The sequence below is a fragment of the Zerene cesonia genome, chromosome Z, assembly GCF_012273895.1.
Source record: "Zerene cesonia ecotype Mississippi chromosome Z, Zerene_cesonia_1.1, whole genome shotgun sequence".
Classification (NCBI taxonomy): domain Eukaryota; kingdom Metazoa; phylum Arthropoda; class Insecta; order Lepidoptera; family Pieridae; genus Zerene; species Zerene cesonia.
The window spans coordinates 2,194,474-2,209,589 of record NC_052122.1 but is presented as its reverse complement, the minus strand read 5'-3'; the positions used below and the strand labels follow the sequence as shown (position 1 = coordinate 2,209,589).

Sequence of the window (15,116 nt, the reverse complement as noted above, 5' to 3'; positions counted from 1 at the left end):
CTCATCGACATTTGAATATCGCCGTCAATTAATAACGCCCGTTCACCATAAAACCGCAAATATCAATAGAAATGATAAATATTATTTCTGATATAAAGCTTAACACGATATAAGCTTTATTAAATAAATTTATCATTTAAAGAACGAACGAGTAATATATTAATCGGAAGCCGCTTTCATAAATATTATATTATTACGAACTGCGCTTTTGTAAAACTGAATTAAAATAAATTTGTTCTGAAATGTACGGGACGTCAATAAATTCTCACCTGTTACAACAGCGTCTTTAATTTTCCTCAGGCTATCGAAAAGGATTAAAAATCGTAAACAGATTTAAATGGAATTAAACAACAAATTACTCATTCGAAAACGTTTCTCACTGTGATTCTTCCATGTATTGTATGCAGATTTTTTTTAATATATGAAGGAATGTCTATTTTCAGAAATTTTTGAACCGTATTAACTTGTTTATAATGAACGTATGCAAACTAAATTTTCTCTGAAATCCAGTCTTGATTAGTTGTTTCGTTATTTATTGAGTATTAATTAATTCGTTTAATTTTGAATGTGTACAAAATTGTAGCGGATGTTGTAGCTTGTCAATACAGTACCTTTAATTGGCATCAAACTAGCTTCGATTTCAAAGAGTTTGATATGTGTGCGACATTCACATATTGTAGAAAAGTATTTATGTATTATTTTAAAAGTCTACTCGTACACTTTGGTGATGATTAATATTTCAAACTATTGTACTTCACCAAATTACATGATACTGATATTTGAAAGTATTGCACATTTCCCATTTTTTATTGTGTGTGCGTGGATTTAACTTCTATTATTTTAATAATTCGATCTATAAAAAAACAATTAATATATCGGTTTCGAATCTAATATTAGTACACAATATTGTTAGGGAGCGTTTAATCTATAAGAGGCAAGGCGAGGAAGATAATTACGACGTGCCACTTCACTTGTTTTATCAACGCTCACACACGTCGGCTTCACGCTACAACCCAAGATACACAAATTATGTTTATAGTCGAGGAGACCGTATGAGGTCGACCTTCACCCATCTGACAGCCAAATAAGACCTAATTATTACCTTAGAATGAGACCATTTTTTTTTAAGAAAAGGTAGGTATTATTTCTACCAACATATCTGTCTGTGGTATTGTAGGTCCCAAACGGACGACGAAAATTTGGGAAGATTATCTCTTTTCTATATGACATGGGTCGGACTAACTTACTTACGTCCGCTCGATTTGAAATTGGGTACCGAGTTACTTAAAATATACAAAAAGCATAAATTTATGACAGTATAAAAGTTAAATGATAATTAAATAAAGTAGGTTTTTTTAACAGAATTGCTTATGGAAATTATTTATGAAATAATTTTTTTTTATAAACATTCCTATCGCTATGCTTGCTAGCCACCAACACTTTTCGATAGACAAGCTATCTTATGTATATCTGTTACGAAAAAAATATTTTGTACAAAATAGATTCCACATGGTTATGAGATGGGTAAGGTCGACTTTATACGGACCCTTAGGCTATTAGTTAAACCAAGTTATATAATTTTTAATTAATCGATGTTAGGGCTGCTATGATTACATTTATAAATTTTTTAAATCATCTATGAATTTGATGGTTTATTGTTTGACCATACTAATATTATAAATAAATGTGTTTGTGTATACTTTTTGGTGTGTTTGTAGTTCTTTAACATCGCAACGGAGCGATTTCATATCGGTTTATAATTGTGTCTGGTGATAGTTATAATAGCAGTTACAGATCTCATTTCTAAGAACACGGAGGCGAAGCCGCGGTTAACAGCCAGTGTAACGAATCTATGCAGTACCTGGCTATTTGAATTTCGATTATAAATTCTTATGCCCCATTTCCGAACCAATATGCACATAGCGCTAACTGCTATAATAACGTGAAACGTGAAACGTACTTCAAATCAATTTCCTATGTAGCATAATAAATTTCGAACATTCATTTTGTGCCATCGGAAATGCGCAATAGAAATTTCATTAATTTCAAAGCTTTTGATGTCCACATATGCAGCTCAGGTTTCCATTTCCAAGTTCATAATGAAACTAAATTGTATGGATATTGAACAGGTAAACATTCTGTAATGCGACTTCGTTAACCTTAATACTTACTGTATTCGTATAACGTTTTTGCTGAATTCAGTATGAGGAAATATGTTATTGCTCTTACATTTTATGAATTAAGTTTCTACAAAATGAATCAGCTACAATTATTTCTATTATATTGAAGACCTTTAGAGACCCACTTTTTGACTAAAACGTTAAAATTGCATTACCAGTTATTTAGATTAGGCAAGCTTAACCTGAAAGAGTTTTCGAAGTTAAAATAAATTATGGAATTAAAGTCGAACAAGCGCTAAATATTTATTTTATTTATTTATTTTAACACTTTATTGTGCTGCCAACAAAATACAACAACAAAAACAAAACTTATACTTAAACAAATAGGAAGACACAGCACAAAAGGCGGCCTTATTACTAAATATATACTATTACAACGATGAAAAGTAAGTCGATTTTTATGAATTTGTTTCAAGGTTAATTACCGTGCGACCTCGCCAGCGTATATTATTTGCTTTGTTCTGTTGGTATACGCTAACGCTGCGAGTTGTTATAATTAATTGTTAAGCGTTAACAAAAGTATAACAATGAGATGATAAAAAGTATGTACTAAAAATTCTTAACGTTAATCAGACACTTTATCTTATTTTTCTCCAAAACCGTATTTGTCATTTAAATTATAATTACTTAGGGTTTTAAATATTTAGATTAAACAACAGAATACTATAGCCACCTATTTCTGAGCAACATACGTTTGACTGTACCACGACTGAATACTCGTAAATTTAAATTTCATAACACGTTTCGTGTCCACTTAATAGCGCGTGTCATTTCATTGCGTTCCCTGTTATTTAAATTTTACAGCGCCTCAATGCCATTTCAATAAAAAGTAACAACACCAAAGCGGATTATATAGTTATTGTGAGGTTAGAAAAAATGACATTGTATGGCGTTTTGTATTGTTGGAGCTAAACGGCTACCGGTATACCGACTGTAGGGCTTTCGATAAATAAATACGACTTCAAGGAATCCCACACACATAAACAATTACTTAACACACACAAATATACATGTGAAAACAATTCTTATTTAATCCCTTTGTAAAAATAACTTACTATCACGGATATACGGACCACATTAACAGCTACATCTACCAGATAAATAATAATAATAATAAAAGATTTATAGAAATAAATTCAGATCATAGAAGGATAAAAAAAATTGAGACACTAAAAGCTATCATTTTATTTTACATAATAAAGATACGTTTTAGTGCTGTACTCTCATCTTAATATACTTCCTATGATAACTAATAAACGTATGATCCCGTTCTAAAGGATGCCTACGTCCCCACCTAATAATATTGTTTGCTTTAATTGTATTGTCTAAATACACCATACACCGTTGAGTTGAGTATTATTTATTATATTTTATTATTACTGTTATTTATGCATCAATACACTATTTGAAAAAACGATAAAATTAATAAATTAACTACCCATTTTTAATCAATTACAACGCTTAAAAGTACTTAACTCGCTTCAAAGTAAATTTTCCGAATATTTATCTGACAATGATTGGCCACTTAATCACCTCATTTTAATTACGTGATCGTTTTTGATTAATATATTTAGTGGAATATGGTTTTATATTCACAGTAATAATGATATTCGTAAACTATTTTAATAAAATAATATTTTATCGAACAAGCGTCAGACGAATTAATATCGTATTATTTTCATGATCTTTTCAGTTACTCATTTACGCTTCAACGAATTTTGACCTTCATAACATTTTTTTTTTTAATAAATAAGTCTTTGAAAAACTTACTAATGTGAAATATTCTTCTAAACTTGATATTTCCTGAATATTATATGCGTTTTATCAAATCGAGAATAGCATAAAATAACCCTTGGTGTAGGGTAGCAGAGATAAGTATTTTTAATATTTTCTTTTGAAGAACGGAGAGCACAAAACGGGCTTAGCAAAAATATTACTCCAGCCCCTACAGGTGCTTGAATGTTTAATATTTTTGCTTAGAGCTCGTTCAGTGTAGACAGAGCAAGCCTCCCCATGTGACGGTCACCTTACACTTGGGGTGCACTGACACTCACGCGGGCTAGATGTCATTGAACCACAGGCTAGACGCTGCATGTGAATTTACTTTTCACAATGTTACAGCTCTTTAAACACAGTTATTTACGATATTTAAGTAAGTGAAATAGTTACTCTCTAAAAAAATTGCAATACCAAAACCTATTGATGATTTCGTTTTTCATATGGTGGTTAGGACAACATTTTTATTTCGTTTAAAGCATTAAAACTCTTTTTCTTAAGAGAGGTCAAAGTGAAATTAAAAATAGAGAAAGTATTGTACTCTCAACTCAGTCTCAATGATGAGTAATCTTATACTGTTACTGCATAAAAGAACTTCATAGAACAACTCTTTTTAATGGCTCTTTGTCCGCTAGAACCCGAAATGAAATATATATTTCACAGAGCTTTAGTTGTCTTTAAACATTCTTAAGTCTTAGAAATAAAGATTTCCTTTCTCAAATCTGTGTGAGTAATAAAAATTTATCAAATAATTTTATAATAGTCATAAATATAATGAATAAACATAGTATTGTTGTCAAAAATACAAGATTTTTAAAAGATAATTCTCCTATGTCTTCTTATTAAAGAAAAAGGTAAACTACGAAGTAGTCCAAATTATTGTAGATTTCATTGATAGTTACACACTAAATACACATATTACTAAATAGTTATTACGTAACTAACGAATGGTGTATAGACAAACTATATATTTTATCGTACACCCTTGGTATAGTAATGGGATACCTTACTACTTCCTTCACGACAGAATGGCTTACTCAGGCTCAAGCACACATCGCATCAGGCTAAATAAAGGCTTCCTCTCATTTATTCAACAATCAAGCAAGGGTTTTATACCTTTTCATATTCCATACTAATTCCCATATTTTGATATGAATTTCATATGATTAGACTGATAATATAATTCAAAAACATAAATATAATACATTTGAAAACATTGCCAAACTGTAAAAACTTCCTTCATAGAATCTTCAACGCTAACTTAAATACAATATGATTTAGAATCCTCAGTTAATTAATATGTAGGTATAGACCATTTTAATTAATAAGTTAATATCAGTCTTAATTTTTTTTATATTGAATAAAGTAAGGGGCGAGGCGTAAAGAATTAAAGGTCAATAGTTTAATTTTTATTTCTACAGGAAAAATACTGAATCCTAAAATTAGTTACATGCCTATAGGCATCTGCCCATACTACTAATATTAAATATCTACCCAAAGATCCTTAATAAAATATTATTGCAAAGTAATATGTGCTAATAAAAACAAGGCGTTTATTGAATTCCGAAACTAATTGTTATATCAGAATTTCAGGTCTGCTCAAATTGCATTCACTCGGATTAGCTTCATGACAGGCTAAAATTCAATAATTTCATTATTAAATTAATCCGCTTAGCACGATTGAAATATGTTAAATTGGTGGCTTTCGAAATACCCTGTTTACATAAATTCGACACAATACTATTATGACATGCTCTTAGGTTTTGTCCGTCGTTGATAAAAACGCATATTATCTTTTCGAGCTATGCTTATCTTATTTAATGGAATGGGATTTAGAACTGATGGTGGCATATCATGCAAGGATCCTAATAAATCAACAATAAAAGTAAATTAGTTTGTCTATTATTTAAAAACAAAAATATAATACGTACGTTTCGAAAATGCTTCTCATATTTATCAATGGCTATGTATGAATATATAAAATAAGTTATCGTAACATTTTTTTGTATATGGGACTAACAAAACGACATAAAAAATAGCTTCGCTTGCTATTCGAGGTGGTGAGGAAAGAGTTATCTCACGAAAACGTGCATTAATTAGCGCTCTGTGGCGCTCGTACAGAGCTTCGCTCTAGATTTTATGACAAATATTATAATAATTAATTCACTATCGTAATGTTTGTTAAAAAATTTCTTGAGTTATTTTGTCAGTGGATACTTTTTCATTGCAATTGATAGGAAGCGAAATATCGACATAAATCTGCTTTTCGATATCATTTTTCTAATGCCATAAGATACAAGTAGCAACTAGTTTCGAAAAGAGCACATGAAAACAAAAAAAAAAATCACCTTTTTTCAAAAATCTAGGAAGTCTCCTTTTTTACCAAAAGTCTGTATGTACTACTTGTCTTAAATCTAAAACAACGCACAACTAACTATTGATAAATAAAATAAAATTTCAGGTCTCTTACCATTTTCCAATACTACATTAAAATAATATTATTATATATAATTTCGAGAAGAATGAAGTGAACTGACAACAAAAGGTCAACCATCTATAGATATAGGTCCTTGCTGTTATTCTGGTGCTTTGACGAAATCTAGTTACTCAACAAGCTTCCCAGATTCTGTATGGTATCGTACCTATTGTCCAGGAAACCTCTACATAACGGAGACTAAATTTGAATATTGCAGCCACCGCCGCATCAAGTATGTGTTCCTAAATTAGCTTATTGAAGTGAATTTACGGCATGCATTCGATCCTACGAATGCTATAGAATTAGGAAAGACTGATTCAAGTGTCATAGTCATTATTTTATAAATAACATTAGCTTTACGTTTGCCATTTTATACTTGAAAGAGACGAAGAAATATGTTTTTAATTTCAGAGTTAAAAGATTAGTGAAGTAGAATTCCGACGAAAAATATAAAATAAAAATGTCTTTAGTCGGACGGGTGATAGAGATTGAAATTCTTTCGCTTCACGTTAAATCTTAAGTTAATTTGTTCTTTTCGCTTCACCAGTAATAACATAACATATAACATTATTTTAGTTTGTCACGAATTTCTGTAATATACAAAATATTCTTTACGTACAGTCTATTTCATTATACCCAAATATGCAACATATTGGTAAAATTCTTCATATCAAAAAGGGTTTTTGGACTCTACAACTTTGCGTATTATTATTACTTGGTATATGTGGTAGGATTGTATAATAAGATTAATATTCATTATTTATATTTCAAGTAATATCCATAGAATAGTCATAACTGTATTTAAAATCTTTAATTTTCCTATCCATTCATGGAATATTAATATGCGGTGGAATTAAGATCTAAACACAGTTAACCTATAAAACCCAATGGAGATGATGCGGCCACTTGCCACTGCTTAGTTGTTAAGAGCTATTGTGAACGCGACGTTGGTTATGATATTATATTGTATAATTTGTATTGGATGATCGGATCGTCAGACGCTTGTGCTAACTGCATAATTGAGTATTGTTATATTGAATTCATGATACAAGGTGAATGATTTTACGCTTAACGACTTTCATTTATAGTTTTGTAATGTGATAATAATTGTGTAGTATTATTTAGTTACTGCATATTTTTGGCAATTCCTGCGATCTGGCGGCAACTGCATAGATCTTTATAATTTCGGTAACCTATATAAGTGTATTATTTTTTTTTCTGCAACGAAATAATAATTGTGAAGTTTATTGACGTCGAAAATAAGGACACCGACACAGGATATACTACTTACTTCTCTTCTTCAGGCGTGCTCATACTATACAATTTGATACTAAACTGAACTGAAATTAGGAATACCCGATGGCAAGACCATTATTTTATATGCTCTTTTCGAAAACACATAAGCATTCGGGAATAAGTTTTGCCACATCTACATCCGACCCTATAAATAATAAGAATCATCCGTAAAATACACCAAACCAAGTCGCAAAAAACATTCAACATGATAGCGTAGAATATTATTTTATCTAGGACACATTTCAAAAACTCATTACCCAGTTAAAATCAAGAATGAAGGGTAAAATGAACACCTCAGTGGGTTAGTTAATATGAGATTCACATTTCATTTAGCTCGTGCAGTCCTATCAATTCAAGTTAATTAATCCAACACCTCGTCAGTTATTGATATAAACTTGTTTATTTATTGCTGTTTTCTTTTTTAACGAATGGTCGACGAGCGTTATGAAGTTGCATTAAAAACCTCTGCTTTGTTTTATTCCTTAGACTAAGTGGAATTTATTGAATTGATTGAATCGTTATCCTTTTATTTTTTCAACGCTTTAAATTGTAAATACGACAACGATTTATTGGCGTATGGCTTTTTAATCAAAATATACATTTGCGTGAGTGTCTTAAAAGAAAGGAATTTTACGAATTGACAAAATTTAATCAGAAACAAATCTTTTCATATTTCAAATCTCTACCAGAAAACAAGCGATAAAGCAGTTCATAGACTTTATACGTAATGTTTCCGTTAAGGAAAAATGTGATAGTCTTTTTCATACTTAGTGTTATGTAGTTGGATATGAAGTAGTGTTACAGATGAAGATATATTAAAATACTGCCGAATAGTACTTTCCAAAGAGACCAAGAGTCTGTGTAGCCTGACAAACGGTTTCAAGATTCATACTTTAATGACATTTGACATTCAATTCAAATGTTTCCGCATAATTTAATGTTTATGCCATTTTTCATTGAAGTTGTTAGTTAAATGGAAATCGCGATCTCCAATGTTTTAGCCACCGTATCATATTATGCCTTCATTGAAAATAAAATATTTTTTCAGCGCCATGTCATTGCTGTTATTCAATAAACTTATGCGATTCATTAATAAATACGAATTATGACAAAGAATATTTTAACCTTGGAAAGAAACATGCGTTACTGATAAACACGTTAATCACTGAATATTTTATAACTTTAGCCTTTGTTACAATTTGCGATTGAACCCAGTTGAAAATTAAGAAGCATATCATCATCATCATCAGCCCATATATGTTCCCACTGCTGGGACACAGGCCTCCTATGAGGGTTCAGGCCATAATCCACCACGCTGGCCAAGTGCGGGTTGGTAGATGTCACATGTCGTTGAACTTTTGATTCTTGGACATGCCGGTTTCCTCACGATGTTTTCCTTCACCGTTTAAGCAGTGGCGATATTATCCACATGTGCAGATAAATTGAAAAATCAATTTATTTCCTGCACGCTCGCCCGGTCTCGAACCCCGACTTATCGATTTTGAAGTCCGAGGTTCTCACCACTGAGCCACCACTGCAAGAAGCATATAGCGTTCTTATTTTTACATGCACAAACACAAATATTCATCATCATTGTCATTACCTACTACCCACCATTCCAATCTTTCTCACACTGAATTGAATTATTGAAAGTTTAGCCTAATGTCTACTGAGAAAAGACTACAGGTACGTATGCGAATGCTGCTTATTCGCTTTACACGAGAATAAGAAATGCTGCTAATGGCTTTTATTATTCTCGTGTAAAGCGAAGTATTTTAAGGGTTTGATAAAGATCGTCTTGGCTTGATCGAGTTATTATTTAGTGGTCTACACGAGGAACCACAATTCGGAAGGTAAATATTTAGCCGACTGAAACTGGATCTGTCAGTACTCAGAGGTTAGCCCTCTTAGCAATCTAAATTTTAATGAAATCTGTTACGCTGGCGACTTGTACGAACATGCTTTTTTTCAATAGATAGAATGTACAGGCATAGAAGAAAACTTTTACTTTTGAATTTGACGTGAAACAAATATCGTATTGGACTCCTAAGGATGGACTCATTTCTTTTATCTTAAGGTATAAGACGTTAGTTTGTTTGGTATTCCTTAATAGACTGATGCTTAATATTAAGCATATTTGTTTCATTTATTAATGGCGTTATGAAATATGAATTTATTATTGTAATTTGGAGGCGGTGAGTCGTGCTGTGCTGATTAGGCTAAACAAATATTGAAATACCTATCTGTACAAATAGAATAAATCTCCAAAAGAAGCTGGGGCGATTTGGCTAATGTATTTTTAACGTCATTGTTATAGAGATTTTTAGGAGAGAAAAAAACGTAGCACGGCTGAAGCTGGGGCGGATCGCTAGTTGCTGATAGATTGTGTTACGCGCATTTATAAGAAATAGGTAGAGTCAATTTTGGTTAAACTGTCAATAGAATTTTCTTATTATTTCACGTCATGGTATTTTTTAATAACTATTTAACGCAATGACACTAATTAATTGCCATGAAATTTAAAAAATTAAAGTTTCAATTAAACCGTTCCTCTTCTATTACGAACTTTTCGACAACTTTTATTTCCAGAATACATTATGCACCTTATAATCATGGTATCGCCAAGCTTACATTTTCGCTGATAGCATCTAAATTTAAAATTCGCTTGGCTAGGAACAATCGCAAAAGCATTTGAGGTTTCAATAAATATTGTTTAAAATTTGAAAAGATAATCGCGGTTCGTATTTTCATCGTTTAGAGCATATTAATATTTGTTTTAATTGTTTCTGTCGTTGTCCTGAATGTAATGAGAGCCGTATACAGCAACAAGGTCGACCGCATCCGTCTTCGGCAAGGACGTAAGGACGAAGGTGACTCACCGAGAGGCTGATGAATCGACGTGTGAGCGTCGCAGTCAGCACACACCGTTGATCGGAGCATCCTCTCTCTTTGTAAGCGACGTAGAAGTTGCAGGTGTTGCGGTGTGAACACCGTGCCGGATCTCTCGCCGACCAAAACAACATCTCCCGCTTCCCACCAAGCCTGTTCCCGCAAAGTACCGTCTCTGTTAAATAGCCCCATATCTTTGTACCCTTCAGGCGGGCTGAGCGCCCCAGGTTCCGGCTCCTGGAAGCGCTCGCATGCCCCGCACCCCGAACATTCCTCGCTTTCCCCCTCATCGGAATACCCGCATTCATCTCGGACTACAATAATATAATCGGCCTCAAAAAATTCATTAGCACTCTCATCAAAGACAACTCGGTGCTTTTTTGATTTATTGCCCTTTTTAAGTGATGACTTTAAGTTATCGTGATCTTTGTTGTGTCGCGTGTCGCGAGCGGCGCGATCGCCGCGCATCGTCGCGTGTGTGCACGGCGAGGGAAGTCGCCGGAGTGCCGGAGGGGCTATGGTTAAGTGGAGAGGTGACAGCGAGTGGTGGTAGGAGGGTGGGCGCCAACAGCGCCGAACCCGCCTATCGATCGCGCGGTTTTCACCGCGACTAAAGAAAACCTTTTCCTGACTGGTCCCCTGCTCCGAGCCACGGCGAACCATGTCCCAACTTCCCCAACTGTCTCAAACTTCAAATGTCAAAACTTTGTTCAACCATTTGCGCGCGAAAAGTTTTACGTAACTTTTATTTCAGCAACTCTTGAAATTTTATTAAGCGAGTTCGCAACTAGGTCTTATATCTCATCGTATCAATTAAACTTGTTTGTGAAATTTTAATTTTAAGAGGAGAAAACCAATATAATGTCCCAAAAAAATTTACGTCTTTGTAATATTTATATTAATTTTTTTTAACCCCATTGTGTTTATTTTTTCTAGAATATACACACCGTATATTTCTTTTTATTAGGTTGGTATCCAACTAGCTGTTTTTTTTTTATTTTGTAAAAAATTTTAAGCAAAAGAATAACAATCACTGTTTTATATGAAGCTATACCATATTATGATAAAACCATTCTTTATGTAATTTTTGGCATTATTTAATTCCAACATTATTATTTTTCATGTATAAGTCTTCTGATACAGAACGTCATTTCAATATTATTAATATACTTAAAGTTTCGTTAAAAATATAAAAAGGACAATAAATTTTACTAAGAATGTACTTATTTAATTAATATAAGCAGATAAGTAATTGAAACCCTATCCTTAAACCCCCTTGACACAGCAATTGCATTAGGGTCGTGACTCCGTTACCTATTACGGATAATTGATAAGTATTCTTTTAATTATTTACTACACATAAAAGCGGACATAAAATAAGATGTTGTTTAACAAGCTTTTACACATTAACTCATTGAAAATTTCAAACCATATTCCGCTTTAACTTTCATTTTAACAAAAAAGGTAATATAATAATGACATTATTAAAAATTCGCAATAAAACTAAATATAATGCTAACGAGAATTATTATTGTATGAATAAAAAAAATCCCTGCTTATCAATTTTTAATTTTACTGTTTTATATTTATTCTGCTAATATTACGACACCTCAAATCATCTCAAAAATTGTCCAGTGGATTGAGTTGTAGGGAGCGCCATACAAATGGATATATATAGTGACATACTTACATGCTTTCACACACATATGCTCTCGAATTTCCCTTGCCATTCCCTCCTTCAGTCAGTCGGTTAAAAAGTAATAGATATAGATGTAATTTAAATAGAATTACTAGCTGTGCCGCGAGGTTTAACCAATGAAGGAACCCGCGACAATAACAAATATTTTTATAGTTTATGTAGTATTCTGGTACATAAGCTACATCACTGCCAAGTATTATCAATATCTGTTCAGTGGTTTTCACGTAAAAGAGTGACAAACGTTAATACATCGATACAATTTTACAAAATTTCGCATTTAGCTATTTAATAACAGCTTAGATCTCTACATTTAGAACAGGATACAAACAGTGCAAATAAGTTCTTGAGAACTCTATTATGACTAATATGCTACAGTTTTAACCCTCTTATATAACAATACAGAATATAAAATACGTAAGACTATAGAATAACAATACCAACCTATTAATAATCATTTATTGTGTGTTTACGTAAATAACCTCAGAACGTCAAAATTTAAATTTACCGCAATAATACTAGCCATAGACATTTATATCTAGTTTGTACTCATTGGTATGTGCAAAAGAATATTAATCAACAAATTAAGAAATAACGCAAGATATGGTGTTTGTAGAATGAAATTTACAAAAGTTATACTTAAGATATATGTAAATATGTTTAATTAATGGATAACAAAATCTGATACTGTTTAGTGAACGCATTGTTATTATTGCCAACTATTGAAAAAGTTCTACCAACATAAAAACATAAAACTGTCAATGTCAAAAAGGAGCGTTAGGGCTTTCAGCATTCGATATTTTTTATCGATGATTGATATGTTAATTGAAAAAGGGCCTAGAATATGGTATTTCCGTTAACTACGTGGACTAAGCCACGGACGTCCAACTAGTATTTAATAATATTTTGCCAAGCACTCCGAGGGTAAGCAATTAATTTAATGAAGCATCTAAAAATAGCAAAAGCCTGTCATGTAATACCTAAAAAAATTTTTTTACTCAGATGTTGATTATGCCAGTTTCATCAACATCCACGTTTTTCAAATGCAGGGGCCATGAAGGTGTATCATTTACCTTTTTGTTTGCATGGTTATAAGGGCCCTGCATATAGAAGGAAGTTCTGACCTTACTGCTGAAGGTTTTTTTACGGTCAAACGCTTTGTTGCTAGACGTAACCGTTGTATCCAGTAATGAAGTGACAATGGCATCAATTTTGTAGGCGGTTCAATGAGTTACGGAATTAGTTTGTTAAGAGAAATCCAAAATGTGTGGTGAAATTGCATTATCATTCACTAAGTGTACCTTAATTCGCGGCCTCATAAGTAGGCTGTCCGTCATTAATACTGATGCAGATGATCCGTTTGTTTTTCCGGGTAATTTTTTGATCGGAGAGTCCTTGATTGTAGCTCCAGATAACAATTTTGAATTGTTAAAGGTAAATATACGAAGTTTAAATGGAAATGTAAAGGTCCCGAAATCAAAATAGGTGATGTCGTATTAGTCAAGGAGAACAATTTACCCCCGACGAAGTTGTTAGTATAGATTGGTTGTGGAATAGCATTCGGGTAAAAAATAAGATAACAAGAGATGTAACGTTTCGATATAAGAGTTCTCCAATTAAAGAGCCCACTTTAAAATTGTGTGTGTTGCCTGTATGTGATCAATTATATTATTCATAAAAATTAAAAATGTATAGATATATTGTATCTTATACCTTTTAACGAGCAATTCTTGTATATATATATATAATTGGAATCTCGGAATCGGCTCTAACGATTTTCATGAAATTTAGTATATAGGTGGTTTCGGGGGCAATAAATCGATCTAGCTAGGAATCTTTTTTAGAAAATGTCATATTCGTGTTTTATCGACTTAAACTTAGCGACTCTTCCTGACATCTATTAGCGAATAATAATACTAATACTACTTTTTCTTCCTGACCTCTATTGGCGAATAATAATACTAATACCTTTTTTTGGCGAATAATTAAAGTTCCAGCAGATGGCGTTGTTAAGTAACGAAGTCAATGAGTGTTTGCTTTGAGGTTAGACTAATTTCTTCTTAATGCACGTGTTCACTTAAAAATGCCTAAACGATCTTGGAAAAAACGCTTTTAAACAATCGAATTTCACGAAGTTAAACCGAGCAAAGCTCGGTCATCCAGGTACTAAGGTTTATTCGTTTAAATATAGAGTAGAATATTAAACTAATCTTAATTATTTTTTACTTGTTAATGATGTAATTAGTTTTTTTTAACAAACCAATACCACTTGTTTGAGGCTAGTACTTATCACGTATTAGTTTGTTTTTTTTATTTGAAGGACTACCAATCTTTGGTAGGCGGTATGTTCTTTTCCTTGGTTTGTTAGCTCAAGTTTTCAGTGTTTTACTATTATAGTTCGATAATTCGATAACGATACTAGTTTATGCGGTACTAGATCGCACTGTAGTTATTATTTTTTTTTTCGTATCCTGTAGTCGTGAGCTACTTATTAAAATACGGTCAGAACGATTTTTTTGTTTATTTATCTTGACTATGAATTATGATTTATGTGTTTGTACTTGATTGCTGGTGATACGCTTTGCATCGCATTGCGTCGCATTGCTAGGCTATAGTTTTGATCTTTGATATGAAGAATGTGTAATTTTTTCTTATTATATCATTCGTAAGGCACAAAAAACAATTTTTTATCTTAAATATCGATAGAAAGCAGGTACAGCCTTAGCTCACATGAATCTTTCCGTTTCGATTGGTACTTCACCCAGGCTAGTTACTTGACATTTATTACTTTCAGCGTTTGGCA

General features: G+C 32.4%; 1 protein-coding gene across 2 annotated transcripts in view; it reads right to left on the bottom strand.

Moving 5' to 3' along the window:
• The window catches only part of LOC119835579, a 77,968-nt gene extending 66,810 nt beyond the window's left edge, over positions 1-11,158 (bottom strand). For both annotated transcript variants that reach the window (XM_038360488.1, XM_038360489.1), the window contains exon 1: positions 10,608-11,158. In XM_038360488.1, coding sequence (XP_038216416.1) covers positions 10,608-11,085 — 478 coding nt within the window. In that variant the 5' untranslated portion in view covers positions 11,086-11,158. The remainder of the gene's footprint in view (positions 1-10,607) is intronic.
• Between the last annotated feature and the right edge of the window lie 3,958 nt (positions 11,159-15,116).